This window comes from Ruditapes philippinarum, unplaced genomic scaffold (assembly GCF_026571515.1).
Source record: "Ruditapes philippinarum isolate M1 unplaced genomic scaffold, ASM2657151v2 ctg29_1_1_1_1, whole genome shotgun sequence".
NCBI classification, from domain to species: domain Eukaryota; kingdom Metazoa; phylum Mollusca; class Bivalvia; order Venerida; family Veneridae; genus Ruditapes; species Ruditapes philippinarum.
The window spans coordinates 390097-408134 of NW_026859731.1; the positions used below are offsets into that span (position 1 = coordinate 390097).

Consider the following 18038-nt stretch of genomic DNA (forward strand, 5'->3'; position numbering starts at 1 on the left):
CTTCTTATGCAAATGGCAGGAGGTGTAATATATCATAATAAACTTCCCATGAAAGACCATTACTACAATATATTACTGGTGCAAGTGAACCTTTTGTTTTATTGGTCACATTTTCCACTGTGTAGGTTATATTAGTAATTTTCAAGCTTAACTGGCGGAGCAGCTCGCTCAAGCAGAACTAGAGACCTCCCAAAACCCAGCTGCAGAGATTTCTCCAGCCGGACAGATTTCTCCAGCCGGGCAGATTTCGACAGCCAAACATGTTCCTCACATAAAAGTTCCTAGCGGGATTCAAAAACAAAGCCATGCCATGCAAGGCAAGTAACTTGAAGTGTCAGTGACCAAAGAAGATCTGCAAGTATTTAATAATGCCTTTGAATGAGGCATTACAATAACATAATTTAGTAAAAATAAACAGTATTTATATTTCACTCGACCTTGACATTTCATAGTTTAATTACAGAACCTATAAACATTAAGTATGCATAGCAACAGCTACCATGATTTTCATTCCAATTTAATTCCTTTATCTAAATTAAGAACTTCTAATAAAAGAGCATGGTGTTTTCAAGTTCTCGGCAAATATTTACCATCTGTTTAGTGAATGTTGAAAAGTTAATTAGAGCTTAAAACTACTTTCTCTTATTGACAAGAGAGAATGAGCTATGAAAATTCATGTTTCAACACTTTTTAATTGATCTGGCAAAGGGTAACGAACGATCAATGCTAAAGAGCAAACTCAACTGATATTTCAAAGACCAGTGTTTCAGATTTCAAATGAATTACCTTTAATGCTAACACAGTCTCAGTTAATCAAGACTAACCAATGTAACCAGATCATCAAAGATCATGCAAATTTATATTGTTTACAATATTCTTTGAATGCATTGCAAATGATAATAATGCCAGAAGAATGGTTCAAGTTTCAAAGCAATAAATATCACTCTATTATTGCACAAACTCAACTAAAGGTAGGTGAGCAAAACAACTGAACCTTCACATTGAAGAATGTTTTAAATTTGTACATCAAATTAACAAATGGTTGTATGGCTTATTTTCAATTTTACTGGCAGAAGAAGAGCTGAGGTGCTTTACCAGTTACTGCACATTATTTCAAGCACGAGAAGGTAAGACTCTTAGCACAATCAACATTCCAAAAGTTAGCTAGAGCCAGACAATGCTTCCAATAGCAGAATTAAACCTGCAGCTGTGAGGGGCAAATGATTTTAAGTCTCAGCAACCTTAAACTCTCAGCCATGGAGGTCCCAAAAGTCTCCATGTGCAGTATGTTTCTGTTCTTTTTCTTTTTTTTTTAAGGTTTTCTTTTCTTTTTCTATTTTCATTTTTGCAGCTTTTAAATGACTCTGACCTGCCAGTGGTTTAACAGTAACAAGATGTAGTACAGATATATATTGACATTTTGTTATCTAAGGTCAATCTGTACAGAATACTTGAGATCACTATCTCATCAGTGATCTCATCAACTAGTATCTCATATAGACTGACCACAACATTGATTGTTATCTGGACAATGTTACCTGTCTTATACTTCAGCCCTATCTTCTTCTCCTCTCTTAAAATTTTAAACATTTTGACCATAGTACTTTAAAATTATGTATAAATATAATTATATATAATATATATATATACATTCTACATACAGAATTTTGTGCTAAACAGTTTTATCTCCCTTTCTTTGTTATATGACTTACGATAATTTTGAACAAAGTCTCACATGTATTTGTATGATGCAGTAGCCCCTTTCACAATGTTTTCAAGGCTATTCCAAATATATATATTATACATTTTATACTGTTATAATGTTACTATTTATTCATCTCGGCCTAAACTGTAAGATCACAGATCAAAATCGGATAGGCAAATCATGAAATACAACTCATCACTAATAATGTTTTCCCAAATCACTGGGGAGCGTTCATTATCGAAATATTTCAGTTCAGAGCAACATGATTTTGCTGCAACCAAATCAGAATATGAGACCACAATTGCTTATAATGCTGTTAGGAATAGTATGTAGAAGCCTGTTAACTCAATATCTCGTTAACTTGAGCCTTAACTCTTGAGCCATACTTAATATTCATAAGGCAATCAGGGAGAAACCATAAAATATGCCCTTTGTACTAACAAGGTTAACTGTCCAAGAGAAAATCAGTAGTGACTGCTGTCCCAGAGATATGTCAATCAAAGCTGTCAATCACATCATGCACTTGCTGTCGGTAAACTGTTGACAGGTACACTAATGTAATTAGCATAAAGACATTAGCAATGGGGCAGAATTATGATAAGGTGTCTGGAGGGACTAATTGGTTAATTGGGAGATGATGAATTGGCCAATGACATAAGTGTATATTCCCATGATAGTGGCAGGTTTTTCTCAACAGGTAGCTTGTTCTTTCATTACCACCAACATGATCAGATAAACTGACATGTTATCATGATGACCACCCTGGAAAAAAGCAAGATTGTGTATTCTTCAAGATATTACTAGAAATGTGTTCAGAAAGAGGGCCAGCTAGAAATGTGTTCAGAAAGAGGGCCAGCTAGAAATGTGTTCAGAAGGAATGCTATGGATACCCCCAAATCCCTTTGTTTTGAGCCTATGAATGGACAGTGTAACATGGCTGCCCCTACATCCCCCTGTTTTGTCAGTAACAGTGTGATGAACAGGAAAGGGCAGATCTTATATGGCCCACATCCCCTCTCATCAAGCAGTGGTAGCATAAGAATATCCTATATATGATATTTAGGCAATGACCCTTGATTTGGTTTTTAAATTTGAATATAAAACACACTGGAACACTGGAAAATGGATCATTCAGTACTTACATAGTAAATTACAAGAAAGCAATTACACTAATGGCAGGCAAAACAGAAATTACTCTTCATAGATTAAGTGCACATTTTATTAAACTATTTTTTCAAAACCTCTCCCAAAAAAATCTCCAGCCAGATTCTAAATATAAACCATTATAAAATATCATAAACACAGCACATAGAATAATATGTAACATTATTCTCAACTATGAATTCCAATCAAGCACACTATTACATTAAGTTATAAACGGAAATCGAGCACAGTCGATTCTTTGTTAGAAGAAGTAACTTTGCTCGGTGTAAATTATTATTTTGCAATAAAATATAATTTGTTTATAGTCTAGAATAATTCTCTATCAAATGTTTTTAATTCCTGTACCTGTCAGGCTAATAAACCTACACATAACTTACTAATTTTCACATACATTTCAAGCTGGGAGAATAAACCACAAATATAGGAAGAGCCTGTTCATGTGTTTTGTAGATTAACAGAGTTTCAGTAATAAACCAAAGGGGCATTAACCTTAGGGTGGAGTGTTCCTGTAGACTGAACCAGTACTCACCCAGCGTTCGCCCACAAGTAACTGACAACTTCTCCACAAAAAACCTACTACACTGGAGGACAAACCGGATTAGATAAATATTCCTTGTATATTGTCTTTTCATTGATTATAAGCTTCACTCTCACAACTCCAACCTCATAAACCTGAAGACTGCAGAGGTAAACCTCTAACTACAGAGTGAATCAAAAGGGCCAGATTTATGCATAACTGTAGAAAAGTGCTGACTCAAAATAGTTAAAGTATGAAAACAACCCTGTTGCAGGCTCGGCTTGACCCAACCCGTTCACTAACAAGGTAGTGGCAAATGCCAGCTTAATCGTTCACGCCCATCAGCACCCGATTAAGCAGAAAGTCAAAATTCAATATATAAACAGTGTTTGATCTAGAATTCTGGAACATCCGCATACCGTATATATATTTTCTCTTTCATAATCAACGTACTTCTGAGGCTGACACAGAGCAATTATTACATTAATGCATTTCAACCTTTATCAAATAATTTTAATCGATTCAATACTGTGCAAATGGGAATATTAATTTTTTTATCGTCTATTTTAAGAAACCTTTAATAGGCTTTAGATGAAAAGTTAATTAAATTAACATATGAAAATTAAAGTTCACAGCATATTATGAACTAAACTGAATTTTAAACATTACGAATACTCCCGTGAATGCAAAATTGATCTATGTGTATGTTTTTTTCTATTTTCAATGCAATGAAAATCAGATTGAATAATCGTACTGTACCTATTTTTTCTATATCAAAATTTGAATAACTTTCCTATAAATAACACAGTAATTAAATGAAATGTTTATCAATAAATATAAAATGCCGGTTTTTAAATAATCTCTTTATCCAAAAATAAAACTGTGTGATTTCAGTGCAATATTGGTGATATCGTACTCCGTTTTTTATTCTCCTTCATTTGTCATAATAATTAACCCATTCAAAATCAAATGATAAAAAGAACTGTTCAAAAGTCCTTAACCCAAGTCAAAGGCTTAAAAGAAATCTTAATTGCCAATTAGTGTCTTAATATTTTCACCAAGTAAACCTTTAATGCGAATATAAAGAATAAATTTCTATACATTCCGTTCTATTATTGGTAGGCTGGTTTTTTTCTCGGGGAGAAAGAATTGATTGCTTTAAAGAACACCGTCATGTTCTCTCTCTGTGAATTGATTGATTTGTGGTGAAATTCTCCGAAATCCTGTAATTGATATTAAAGGAAGCTTATCTTTGCTATAACTTAGCACTGAAAATAATCAATTATCTCTTTTCCATGTAATAGGGTAAAAGAAGAAAAATTGCTTTTTCTCTACATTTCTACATGTTTTTTCTCATCTTTACGCTCATCTTCCCTAAACAAATCCTATGTGTTTAATGATGTTGTTTTGAAATGGTTGTTAAAGCTGTAGCAAAAACATGAGGAAACTTTCAAAATCTTCAAAACAAGACACGACTGGTATAATCAGATTATGTTTGGAGCAAGAATTCTAGAAACAAGTTAAAGAAACACATCTGAAACATAGTTTTAGGCTCAGGCATGACTATAATTTAGGATTCAAAACCTGTTCTTACAATTTCTCCACAAAAGGTATTCACACAATTAGGATTACATTAGTCTTTAAGTCACCTGAGTAAAGAGCCAAGGCATCCTGTACATGCATGCATTTTGCATGACAAGGCTTTAATCTATACTGATGGAAGCTTATTTTTAGTATTTTCATACAGAATTCCCTTAAAATTTGAATGGACTTTTCCAATTTCAAAGATGGGCAAATCCATTATACAAATTAAGTGAGTTATGGGTTACAGAAAAAAACATCATCATAATAAAGAATTGATGTGAGCCATATCTATGATCAAAGATTGGCTAATAGTCTGAAGCCAAGGGGAGACTTTGAATATAAAATGTGTATAATTTGAGGCGAATTATCTTTGATATCCCATCAAACTGTCTTTTTCATATCTAGAAACTACCGCAGTAAAATTAGATCATGGAGTCACATAGCTAAATGTCTTTCTTAAATTGACGTTTGTTCTCATAAGAATCGGGAGAAATTATCTTAGGACATACAGACTTTTTTACACTTGGGTATCAATTAAGCTTTATAAAGTCATAAGAATTCCTCATTTCTTGAGCATGAAAGGAAACCTTGCATTTCTATAGGATCAATTTCTCTTCAATTTCTTTTTTATGAATGCTATTATATGTCAATTCAAATTTATATTGATATAATGATATCAGGCTTAAATACATTTATGAATTTGTTAGTCTAGAATACTACAGTCAAAGATCTATGCATAAAAGAAGAGGGCAAAAATGAAGTGTACTGGTATGATTTATAAACACTTCCAAAAAAATTAATCCTTATTTTTTTTCGAAATGAAAATCAAGCACAGCATTTTGATATCATGTAACCAATCAAACGGTTTGACACATTAAGGAGGATACTTAACCAATCACAACTAGTTTAATATAAAAAATAAATGTCTATCATTTTAAATATAGCATTCTCTGAAAATATTAAATATGTAAGTTAATCCTTAAATCTAAAATTAATATTTATTTTCTTAAAGAAATGAAATGTGAAGAGTACTCATTGTATATAATTTATTATAGAAACTAAAGTGGGGCAAAAATAATGAAACTGTATATAAAACCAAAGTGGGGAAAAAAATTAATGAAACAATTTCATGAAATTTTATGGCGAGGATTGTTGCCCTTTTCTTGACATTTTACAATGTTCTGGAGCTCTGCATGCTATTTGAAACATGCAGAGACTATTTTAAGAATGATACAATTAAAATATCCCTTGTCATTAAGCAAAGCAGAGGTTTTCTCTACTATAAATAATGTATGAGTAGAAATACTGTCCTGGGATATTGATTGCAGACAGAAACTAACTTACAAATTAAATCCTCATAACCCCCCAGGGTCCCTTATAAAATCACATGCCATCAGGGGTTGAATTTGTGTACAAGCACATTTGCTTATACGGTAATTGGGTTTTTGAGCATTTTACTTCAATTTTAGTTGTATCTTATACCTATTTCATTTTCTTTTATTGAAAACTTCTTTCAGGTTAACTTAATAACCGTAACACCAACAATAGTTCTGAAAATTAGATCGCTGCTAAAAGGTTCGAATCTGGGTATGGATGCTGAAATTTATCAAGTTATCTTGCTATCGTACAGAAGGTCTATGGTTTCAACTGGGTGGCTGCTGCTTCAAAAATGCCAAAAGCTATATATTTATATATGTACAAAGAGGGGCTGACCAGTCTGGCTTTCCATTTCTACTGCTTGGAAGATCGAAAGTGACAAAAGTTGGCATAGATCTACTATAACTATAACTATAACCATATCCCCATTCCTCACCGCCATTTGAAAACATAGACTAAGTGTCAGTTATTGATAAAAAAACCCCTCATTTACGGTCATGACAGCTTCCAATGTGGATGGGCGATAGGGAAAAAGATCTTTATCAGAATTTGAATGATTTTAGAAATTTTTTAATTTTAATTCCACATCTTAATTGTGAATCGAATTCAAGGTCAATGATATTGCTAGGATATTTTATCTCTGTTCGTTAACTATTTAATATATCGCTCTTCCCACGGTCACCCTCGGCAACTTCTTTGACAACAAATCCTAGTCTCTTAGGAATGTCCAATGAAATGACAAACTTTCATTTAATCTTTCATTTAATCAAAGATTAAATACATACGAAAGTAGATCGACCTCAAAGAGGGGTCTGTAAGCAAAATGATTCAAATTGTTTCTAAAAAGCACTTTGGTTAATTACGCTTTTTTAATATAAGTTCTGCGTTCTTTAATTGAAGAAATGACAGAAAGTTTACAACCATTAGAGGTTTATTCACGCAAGCTTTTTCTGCATGAATGCCAGTATACCCACGATTGTCATGGTGACGGCAAATATTTCTCGTTTTATTGATAGCGGCTTTAATTGAAATATATTTTTCACTTTCTACATGAATGATCATTTCCTAAAACCGACCAAATCTTATGAAGATCTACCGTTAGGGCACGTTCGGCAAAACTTTGACAGTGAAGAGATAAATCAATCTAAATTGATTTTTATACAATATTCTATTAGGAAATAATTTGTCCTTTAGATCAAAAATCACATTCAATTTACGCTTTTATAGCCGTCTAGAATGATAATTGTAAGGATAAACGTAATTTTATCTTGAGGAAATGCAAACGCACATTCAAAGTTTATATATAAAGCATATGTTGCTAAGATTTTTAACTCGGAAGTCTTGAAAAATGTATTTATTCAAGGGAACTGGAGTGCAGTAGACAGTAATTATATATAATACACGGGGCAAAAAAACAAGGAAATATCTTAGCTGCAGTAAAGATTGTTTGATCACTCCTATTGAAATTGTACTTAAAATATTATTAAACGACAATGCCCTTCTACCTCTATTTGTTCAGTGCTGACTAATGGATAATTCCTTCACATAAAAAAATAAACCATTACCAATCTTAACGTCCCTTGACGAAAATCGACAAGAAATCAAATTTTAATATTCATTTATTATATTGCACTTAAATTAATTTTTAGAAAAAAAATTCCGTTCGAAACATTTTGAAAATTTCTACGAAACTGATTGCGCCACATTTTTTGCTCTGTGTGTTTCTTATTTCCACAAATGAAATGCATACTTTAATTAACAGTCATCAAACTTTCATGTATGGAAATCCAATCCATTAACAGTGTTCAAATATTCACGATGTCTCTCACTGTGACATTCTACTTAATAAGCAATGTCATGTTTTTTTGTAACAATTGTAGCTTTAGTTCGATTCCGAGGAAGAAAGAGAGGACTTTATCTAAAATACAGTAAGACACACACTGTCAGGCAATGTACATCTTGAACCACAAGTTAAATGGATTAAAGAGTTTATTAATATTAGCCAAATTCATACCTGGTGAGGAACCGACCTAAAAAGCATCTAAAAACCAAATTTGTCCAAACAAGGTGATGTTTCTGTAAATGATGTACGAATCTTTCAGGGGAGAGTATAAATGGCTGGAACAGCCAGGAAGATATTGCACACAATCCAGCTATCTATATTGCTGTTCCAACTGCTTTTTTTTTTTTGGTATTTATCATGACAGATAATAAAACTTAGGTTATGAACTGTAAGTCACATTTAATTATAAATTTTTACATATTACATAATACCTCAAGACCTTAACATTGCACATACTTTAGAAATTCATGAATGGCGGAAGACTTTGAACAAAAAATCACTTATATTTTATCAAAAATATCCCCCAACAGCCTTTAAAAAGTTTGAATGATTTGGAAGTATTGTATTTAATGACATTTTTGTATTTCAATTAAAAAGGTGAGAATATTTTATCACAGCTTTGAACAGATTTAAATATCTCGGATAATTTATCACTCTAGTAGAAACCGGATAAAAGAAGGTTGTAAAAACAAATACTTCACAAAACGGCACAATGGGTTAAGGTAAAGTGCTTTAGTATATCAAGGTCAGATGAAGGTATAAATCTTGACACATATTGAATAAAAGCCACCTGGCAAGGAATGTTACACTTTCACTCTTCAATGGAGGAGTCAGAAAAAACACACCATCTTCACAAAAGGAGTCTGAAATATCACACTCTTCAATAAAGAGGTGGGAAAAATCATAATCTCCAATAGCCTGGTGGGGTTAAAAAGCGATTAAACATTGAAAACATTGATAAATAGCCCTAGGATTACATTAATGGATGCAATTTCTCACAATGCAGGGGTGTTTTACCACCTTTAAAAGCAACTTCCCTACAAGAAAATACTTGAAAATCAACATGCACTTTTCCCCATAAACTTTATTTACATCAACTTTTTTCCCTCCCATTCTTTACATCATTTTTTTTTCTTCCCATTCTGCAAAAATGAATTATATTTTTTTGCCTATTTTTAGAGATTGTCCCCTTCCCCTAACTGTGAAATGATTAATTTTTCCGAATGACATGTATCTTTCTATAAATAGTTTTTTAAAGTGCAATTTTCTGTTTAATTACTGCTGTATATATCTCTTTAAATTTTCATCCAGAAAAATAGCTGCTGCATCAAAAGTACATTAGTCTGTTAAACCAGGCAATAAATTAAACATCAGCATGATGTGTTACTCATAAATTGTTTGGTATGACAGTAACCAACAACAAAATAACATTTCTCTCAAGCAGAAAATAACCTAGAGATGAGGGTAAATAGAGTTTATAATGAACTGGGGGGAGAGGGGGGTGATTGGATGGTTTGCTGCATATACCTTGCTAATGTGACGATATTTTGTATCAATTATGGAATTATGAAAAAAATAGTAGACAGTGCATTGCAACTTAAGTGTGTAACAGTGGTACAGTGTTCTCAGAAACAAACAATTTACTAGTAATGCCCTAGATTCGACAAGAAATTTAGAAAAAAAATATATAATTAAAACAGTTTCCAACACCTTAAGCAATTTACTTTGCGCCTGAAACATCTTCCATATGGCCTAAATGAAACTTCCTAAATCCTGATTGCCATCATTAGTAATTGAAAGAAAGTGGTGAAGCAAAAAAAAAAAATCCATCCAGAATCATTATGTCAGAGAAAAAATAATAAAGCATTTACAATTTCAGAATCCCAGCCCTGTTTTCAGTGCTTCGATTTCGTAAGTCATGCAAGAAAAGTATTCATCACATTTTGCTCACTTTTTTTTGTTTCCCCTTTCACCTAAAGAGATATTTTTCTTGATTTGCTTGTTCATTAAATGAAGTATTTGCATGTAGCTTAATCATTCTGGACTGTCTTTTCTTCACCAATAACAGTCCTATTTCCACTAATAATCTCAATCCACATCAGCAGACAAAAGCATTTCTAGAGGTTAAATGCAACTTTTATCATTTTGCTCTTTCCGCTTAAAAAAGTTAAATAAATTCAAGTGGCGTCTGTTTATCCTTTGTTAATTCTAGTGGTGACTGTTAATACTTCATAAATTCTAGTGGCAACTTTTCATATTATGTAAATTCTAGTGGTGACTGTTCATACTATGTAATTTCTAGAGGTGTCGACTGTTCAACCTTGTAAAATCTAGTGGCGAGTCAACGTTTCGTACAATTTATCCCAAATATTAATTATCATTAATTCTTTTAAAGAAATAGATACATTTTTTAAATCTCTCAAGCCGGACTGAAATATTCATCCAATTTATGAACTCTTATGCCATTAATTGTGATTCAGTGACCTATTACAGGTGTCTTATAATTCAATTAACTAAAAAAAAAAAATCGACATTTAAAAGAAAATCAATGTCAAGTGGCTTTTTTTCTGTCATACTCCATCTGTCTTTATAATGTCAGTTCCCTTCTTACATTAACCTAAATTCTCACCTGTTTGTAACACAGGCTGCCCTAATTTTTATTAGCAAAACGAAAAAAGTCATAGACATAAAATTATCATCTCTACAGACTATCTACATTCTTGAGTATTTTTTTCTCCCACTATAATCAGGCATGCAGTTCTATGCACTACAGACTGTGAAGGAATTGGCAAAGGGAAGACAAAAATGTGAAACATTCGTTTATGAGATTCCAGGCCCATTTCAGCCGCCACTTAAGCAAAGAATCTGATTATCCAGCAGTCGAGATGGAGTATACCAGTATATATATCTGCGAAAAACGACTTCTGTACGTTGGCCCTATCTGTGAAACTACACGCATTTCCTGATATATTTATCAGTACCATCGTAAAAAGTAGGCATGTTCAGTAGGAGAAAATGTTTTATTGTTGAATTTATATATCTCTAATTGCCACCAGGTTTGTATGGTAAAAAAAGTTTTCACATTCCTGAGTAATATTTTTGTTCTATTCCTGGAGAAAGCATCACTTTCCCTGTTCAAAACAAGACGTCAATTAAATGTCTGGGAGATTGGTATCCTCTTTTAAACTATTAAATTATCTAGGGTAAATTTGTACAAGTCAAGTGCAAAAAAATAAATCTTTCTATATTTATTTATAGCTCATTGATAATTAATAAACGATGAACTCTTTGATCTTGACATTTTAGATCATTTTTTTGACATTGTAAATCTCTCATGGTGCACTAAATAGAGTCCTTACGACCGAGGATAACCCTTGCATCATCGTGAACTGTTGTACTGACTTCACCTCCCTGCCACCCCCTCAAATTTTGATCAGTCAATTACTATTTTAATGGATTTTAATTTACTTGAACTGTATAGCAAAAGGTACAGATTTTGGTCAAAATGTACAAACAATGCAGAAAAACAATATAAATCTTATAAGTCCCATTACATTCATATATATTTCTTGCTTTGTCTTCTTTTTTAACGCCATCTAAAAACTGCAAAATCCAGACAGGAAAATAATATTATATATATAACATGAGAATTAGTCATGAGAATTATTTAGTAACCTGATATAGGTTATATGTTATGGGCTGGTGGCGTACATCAATAAATTCTGTTCTGTTCTGCTCTAGTACAGGTTTGCTTGATTGTATTTGCTCTTTCATAGTCTGCTGATTCCACAGTAACATTGCACATTTAGAGAATATCGTTCTGAACCACTGAATTTAATTAATCAAATGCACCACATCACTATCATGATTATTTATCTTTTTATTTTTAATGATTTTTTTTTCTTAAATTAAACATGAAATTTTTATAGGACTACTTTATCATTGTTTTGCTGTATAAATTACAGCTATTGTAAATATGCATTATAAATGCAGGTGGATGTCAAAGGGCACGACCACACATGACATTGGGAAGGCAAAATTTAACGGAATAAAAGAAGCTCTGGGATGAAACTTCAATATCGCAATAAATGAAAATTTCTGTTTAAAATTTTAGTTAGTATAAGTTATAATCAATTTTGAAAGCCGAGTTTCGTTTTCTTTTCCTCATCAAATATTGACGGCTACAGTAAGCTAAAATGTGCAAAAACTTATAAGGTTCAATCTCGTCTCATTTGAGCCACGTGTTGAATAAATCACATAAATTATATTTATGAATTATGAATATATATCTCCAAAGCATGATAAATTTATGCAAAGTGATCAAAGTAATAGCTGCTTCAATGCGACTCTCAAAGTAAATGACAAGCTATTCACCTGAACACATTTTTAATTTAATCCTAAAGATGGTTAAAATATAAATAGTACATGAAGCGTGAACAGTCAAAAGGATAAGAGAAAGTAAAAACGTACATTTAGTTGGGTATGTATTAAGACGTTATATGTTTAAAAGTGCGTCTAAACTATTTACGGTTTAATGACTCTACACCTACGTAAATTACGCTATTAAATTCATTATATTTCAATGTCATGACAATCAAAAAATATTAGCTTTCAGTTAACGGAGGATATTTTATATAGAGTTAGAAACCTTATACGTCTTGTCTGAACAAGTAGTATTTCATAGATCGCTCAAATGCTTGCATCATTAATTTAAAGCTTCAAGGTAACCAGGACAATTTAACTCCCTTAAGTAAATGTAACCTAGCCCCATTCAAACAAATCTAATCCATTTCAAATATGTGACTTAACATTTATCTGAAAACCTTTGAGTTTTGAGTGGCCTTCTTTCAGAACGAGAACAAAAATATTTTTGCAAAATTTCAATGACCTTAAAGTGATGAAATGATATATTCAAGGTAATATACTTCTACTGTACTGAAATGCATTTATAAATCTTGATTCAAATGATGATTAGCGATGAGTCAGTTGAATTGGAAATAAATTTCGCTTGAAGAGATAACTACAGTAAACCCCTGACTTATAACGATATCATTTGTAACAATATAAAGACATACAAGTTATAACGATTCTGTTGCCTTGGTCCGGACTCTTGTTTTGAAATTGGTTGCCCCTCGGATATAATGATACCCAGAATAACAATATAAATTTGACGGTCCCCTGGATATCCTTTTAAGCAAGTTTACTGTACTGTTTAGAAAGGAAAGTCATACAATTATTTTCAATTCATTGCCGCCCTAATAAATATGCTGACTTAGTTTATTTACTCAGGATGCACCGTTATCCAAGATTTGAATGTATTTTCAAAGATTCACTAAAACAAATCCGTTTTCTGGAAGAAGAAATGTCTGCGCTTTTTGGAAATGCCAATCTTTGCCTCAGGTTACTGCAGACTTATTTTACCATCATTTGCGACATTTTCTTTGACAATAGCTCCGCATTATTGCAATCGATGACACTATAGTCACAACAGATTTGGAAAGCTTCCCTGCAACTGATACTTTGGACAACGGGACAATTACAGGATAATGAAAAGGAATTACAGGCATTCCGTCGAGTATTACGGAACTTCTTATAACTATTGTAATATGTATAATGTCCTAGTTTTTCCAAAACAGGAATCAATACTGTTAATTCGGAAACACGTTTTTCTTCCTTGCATGACACTGTCAAGTGAACCTGCATCTTGCACTCGGTGAAATATGAAAACTGGTGAACCACAGAAGTTAGTGAAATATGAAAGTTTACAATATCCCTTTTAAACTTTTCATCTTAACAAATAACTTGCTAAATTTGTATAATGGACTAGCCCTCCTTTGAATTTTGAACTGTTCTTTGTTTATTTTAGGGGTTTTCATAATGAAAAAAGTTAATCTATAGCAAAATTCCACAACCTTTGCAAGATGACCTGTAATTTTATATCTGTGGCATAAGCACATAATTATCATCATTGCCAGAATTCACAGCAATGTTTTTTAACCATATAAATTGCCTCTGTGTCATTAATATAATTATATTCTTTCATTGTTATCATTCTATACAGGTCAAATACTCATTACTATATCAGATGTTCATAAAATTTTAATATTAACGATGTTTCATTCAACAGCATTGCAGAGTTTTAACCAAGAAAATTCGGAATTCCACCAATCAAAATTATACGGACATGTAATTCAGCCCCTTTGTCTTAATTTGCATGTTTTTACCCTACATTTTCAACTAAGGTGACTGACCCCCATCTTATTTGATCTTTGCGTCATCTTGATGATTTATTCCTCGGACATTTATCATAACCATCTCCTAACAGATTACATTTAACTGTCCTAACAACAGAAGCTTCGTTCCTTACATTGAAAATCAATACAATATCTACAGATGTTTCTTTCAGTGTGTGTTATACGAAAAGAAAAAATATATAGGAACTCGGCTTTTTTTTTTTTAATACACGTGTCAATGTAAGTTTTCCGTAGCGATTGTTTACAGCATGCCAATGGTACAGATGTTCATTTATTTCATAAACGACTTCTTCATGCCTTTGAGCAGACTAATTAGCGCCATTTGACTTTTATCTACAGAGAGCCACGTGTCTTACATATCTCAAGTAATGAAATCATAAACATAATTTACCCGACTATAACGATATTGCTTCTTGCATGTAGACGCACACTTAATTTCATATTTGATGAAAAATTATTAATAACGCTTGTTATTGTGAATTCTTCTTCTTTATTTTTACCATTCTTATGTTCTCATATATGCAAGTACTCTATTATCTCTCCTCAGTGTCATGGTACATGAAATGGAGAAGAATTTCTTTACAGTACTCATTCTATTTTCATGTCTCTTTATCATCCAGTTCTAAAAGGTCAGTGTGTGTTCTTTGGAAAAGGGTTAGTGTGTGTGTTCTCTTACAAAATATCACAGAACTGTTTCCTTATAATAATATATGTTTTAAACTGAATATATGAACCAGTCTTGATATATTAGCATCTGATTGGTTGATTCAATGATTAATATTGAAACTGACCAATGAAAATGCAACATTTTGAGACTGGTTTACAAATTCAAATTTTGTTCTTTTGGAATGACTGGTAAGGAAGCACTTACTTTTCCAAATGTTGAGAAATATTTCTTCACATCTTCTACTGTGGTCTGCGCAGACAATCCTCCTACAAATATTTTCTTGGTCTTGGTCACCATCTGGAAAAGGAAATATCAATAATATGAAATAGGTGGATACATATAACCTTGGAAATGCTGAACCCAAAGATGGACTGCCTTTGCCATAGGAGTATACAGTCAGACCAGTCTGCAAATAATTGTGCCATCTGACCAGACTCTATACATCAGGCTGACCAACTTCAGAATTATTTATTGGACTGTTCCAGGGCAGAAGAATTTATTGGACTGTTCCAGGGTAACTTCTTTGCACAATGTCAATGTACTTATCAAAAGCATGTATATATATATATATCGCCTACTTTAATGCAGCAACAGTTTAAAATCTATTCAATTGTAATAGCAGAACAATGTTCTTTCAAAAATCTTAATCTTATATATACATTTTTAGAAATTTTGTTAAAAGTTTACAAAAATATTTATATAAATTCTTTCAAAACTGATTTAAAAAGTATGTAGTAAAAGCAACAAGAGGCTTCCCTTTGTGTATACAAATGAATGGCAGTCAACTTTTGACACTTCTTTGCGATCACACTATTATAAACCTTTCAAAAAAACTTTCAAACCCTGTCATTTTCTTGATGTTTTAAGCCATTATTTAAAGTAGTCAGAAACCAAATTTTCTTGTTCAGATGAGTGAACATAAACAACTTAGTGATAAAGGAAGATCGGAGTATGGTATGAATGATAAAATCACAACGGTATAATTTTGTTCGGCCTGTGTTTACATTATAATAACAGATGACCATCTTACCGAGCTAGTTCAGCCATATCTACAAAAATAACAGTCTAAACCTTTGTTGTCAATATGAACACAAGATTTTAGTACTCTCCACAGTTAAAAATACATACATCGATATTATAATAAACATTACAATCGAATGGACCAAAAAAAAACCTAACATACCACCATACCAACATGCCATAAAAGTATTAAAAATAAATCCGGACCAAAGTTTGATTCTTACGTAAGTGATTGTTGAATTCTGCACCGTAAGTGATTGTTGAATTCTGCACAAGTGTAATCAAATACCAACATGATCCCAGTTGGGCGGAAAGAGTCCTAATATTCACGCGCATACACAAACCACTTTTCATCAAGGTAAATTTTGAAGTGCGATCTTATAAAGTCCTTTACATCAATGAAACTTCCAGGAAAATATCAGCCCATCTTCACGGATTAGTCTGCATGTCTTGAAGAGGAATGTTTGGACAGAACAACCCGTTTTTCGTCTCTTGAGGGGGATTTTGATAATGGTAAAAGTGACAATATCAGCAGGACATTGAAGAGTATCTTTAAAAGCTTAGTGGTACAAGTACCGAGATAAAAAAATCAGAACAAACCCACTTGAGAAAAGTGCACAGAAGTGAAAAATGGAAAAGAAAGAACCGAAAAAAACTCTGCTTATCAGTGCAGATGTGTTTTATATAATTAAATTTATGACACCTGTTTGAAAGGTTTAATTTTTACAACAGGTTCTTAATTAAAACATGCCAGTGAACAAACAAAAGAATATTTGTCTTTACTTCAATCAACATCTATCCGAAGAAAACTTAAAAACAAACATGGGTTGTAAATTAAATCAAATAAAAGACAAAAGTAGATGAAATTCATGAAACAACAAACAATTAGTGTGTGTATGAAATTTATTGTTAAGATAACTATAGTTTACATCTCTTAAGTTTTTTTATAAAGAAACTGTTCTTCATTATTTTTGGAACTTTATCCATTGTTATTCTTAGATATTTCAATTTTAAATTCAAAATGTTGAAAACTCTGCAACGGACAGAGTAGTCTCGTGTCTGCATGGTCAGACAGCGAAGACGTGCCGAGTTATGACCGCAAATATTACAAGCAAAACTTGCCTTCATGTTGTATGATTCAAAGACTTCAAGCACACCTTAAGGTGCATCATTATTATTACCACTTGCATAATAATTATGTACATGCATTATATAACTAAAAGAAAGTGACAAATCATCAAAATCTGGGGAAAAAACAACAACAATATAAGATCTGAAAGATAATAGCATTGGTAAGTACAGTGCACCAGTTACCTATCAGTAAACTACATGACTGTCTTGAAATCAAAGAAGCTATTCTCCCACACTACAAAGACCAAGGTGACAAAAGACAACCTTAAAATTACAGTCATTAACGTTCGACCGCCCAAGAAAAACAAGGCCAAACAACTTTCGACCCTATCAGATTGTGTGAAATGAAAACTTTTTAATAACCAACGAAAAAGATCTCTTCATGATTGTAAAAACTAAAAAGAAAAATTCGCTTACGTTTTTGACAAGTCTTTTGTTTCAAACAAGAAAGCTGACCTTGGTCTAAATAATGATTAAATCTATAATGTATGTTTTCTTTTATCAGAGTACCCGGTAACAATAAAGATTTGAATAAGTATATTCGTGTCACTTTCTCTTCGGTTTTAGCGCTTTCATTTTTTTTTTCCTCGTTTTTATTTTGTATCTTAACTCATTTGAGTGTAACTGAATGACTGGTTTGTAATTTGCATAATGTAGATTGTATACAAAGTCTTGACTGCTGCTCAAATTTTATTAAAAGAATTATAATAATGTGTATATATACAACTAAAAATGGTGTTAATAATTCAAATGCAAGCATCTGATAGGGATATTCT

General features: G+C 32.3%; 1 protein-coding gene across 4 annotated transcripts in view; it reads right to left on the bottom strand.

Moving 5' to 3' along the window:
• LOC132757688 (RNA-binding protein Musashi homolog Rbp6-like) overlaps window positions 1-18038 on the bottom strand; it is a 110090-nt gene that overhangs the window by 62426 nt on the left and 29626 nt on the right. For all 4 annotated transcript variants that reach the window (XM_060749043.1, XM_060749045.1, XM_060749041.1 and 1 more), the window contains exon 6: window positions 15316-15408. In XM_060749043.1, the coding sequence (XP_060605026.1) occupies window positions 15316-15408 (93 nt within the window). The remainder of the gene's footprint in view (window positions 1-15315; window positions 15409-18038) is intronic.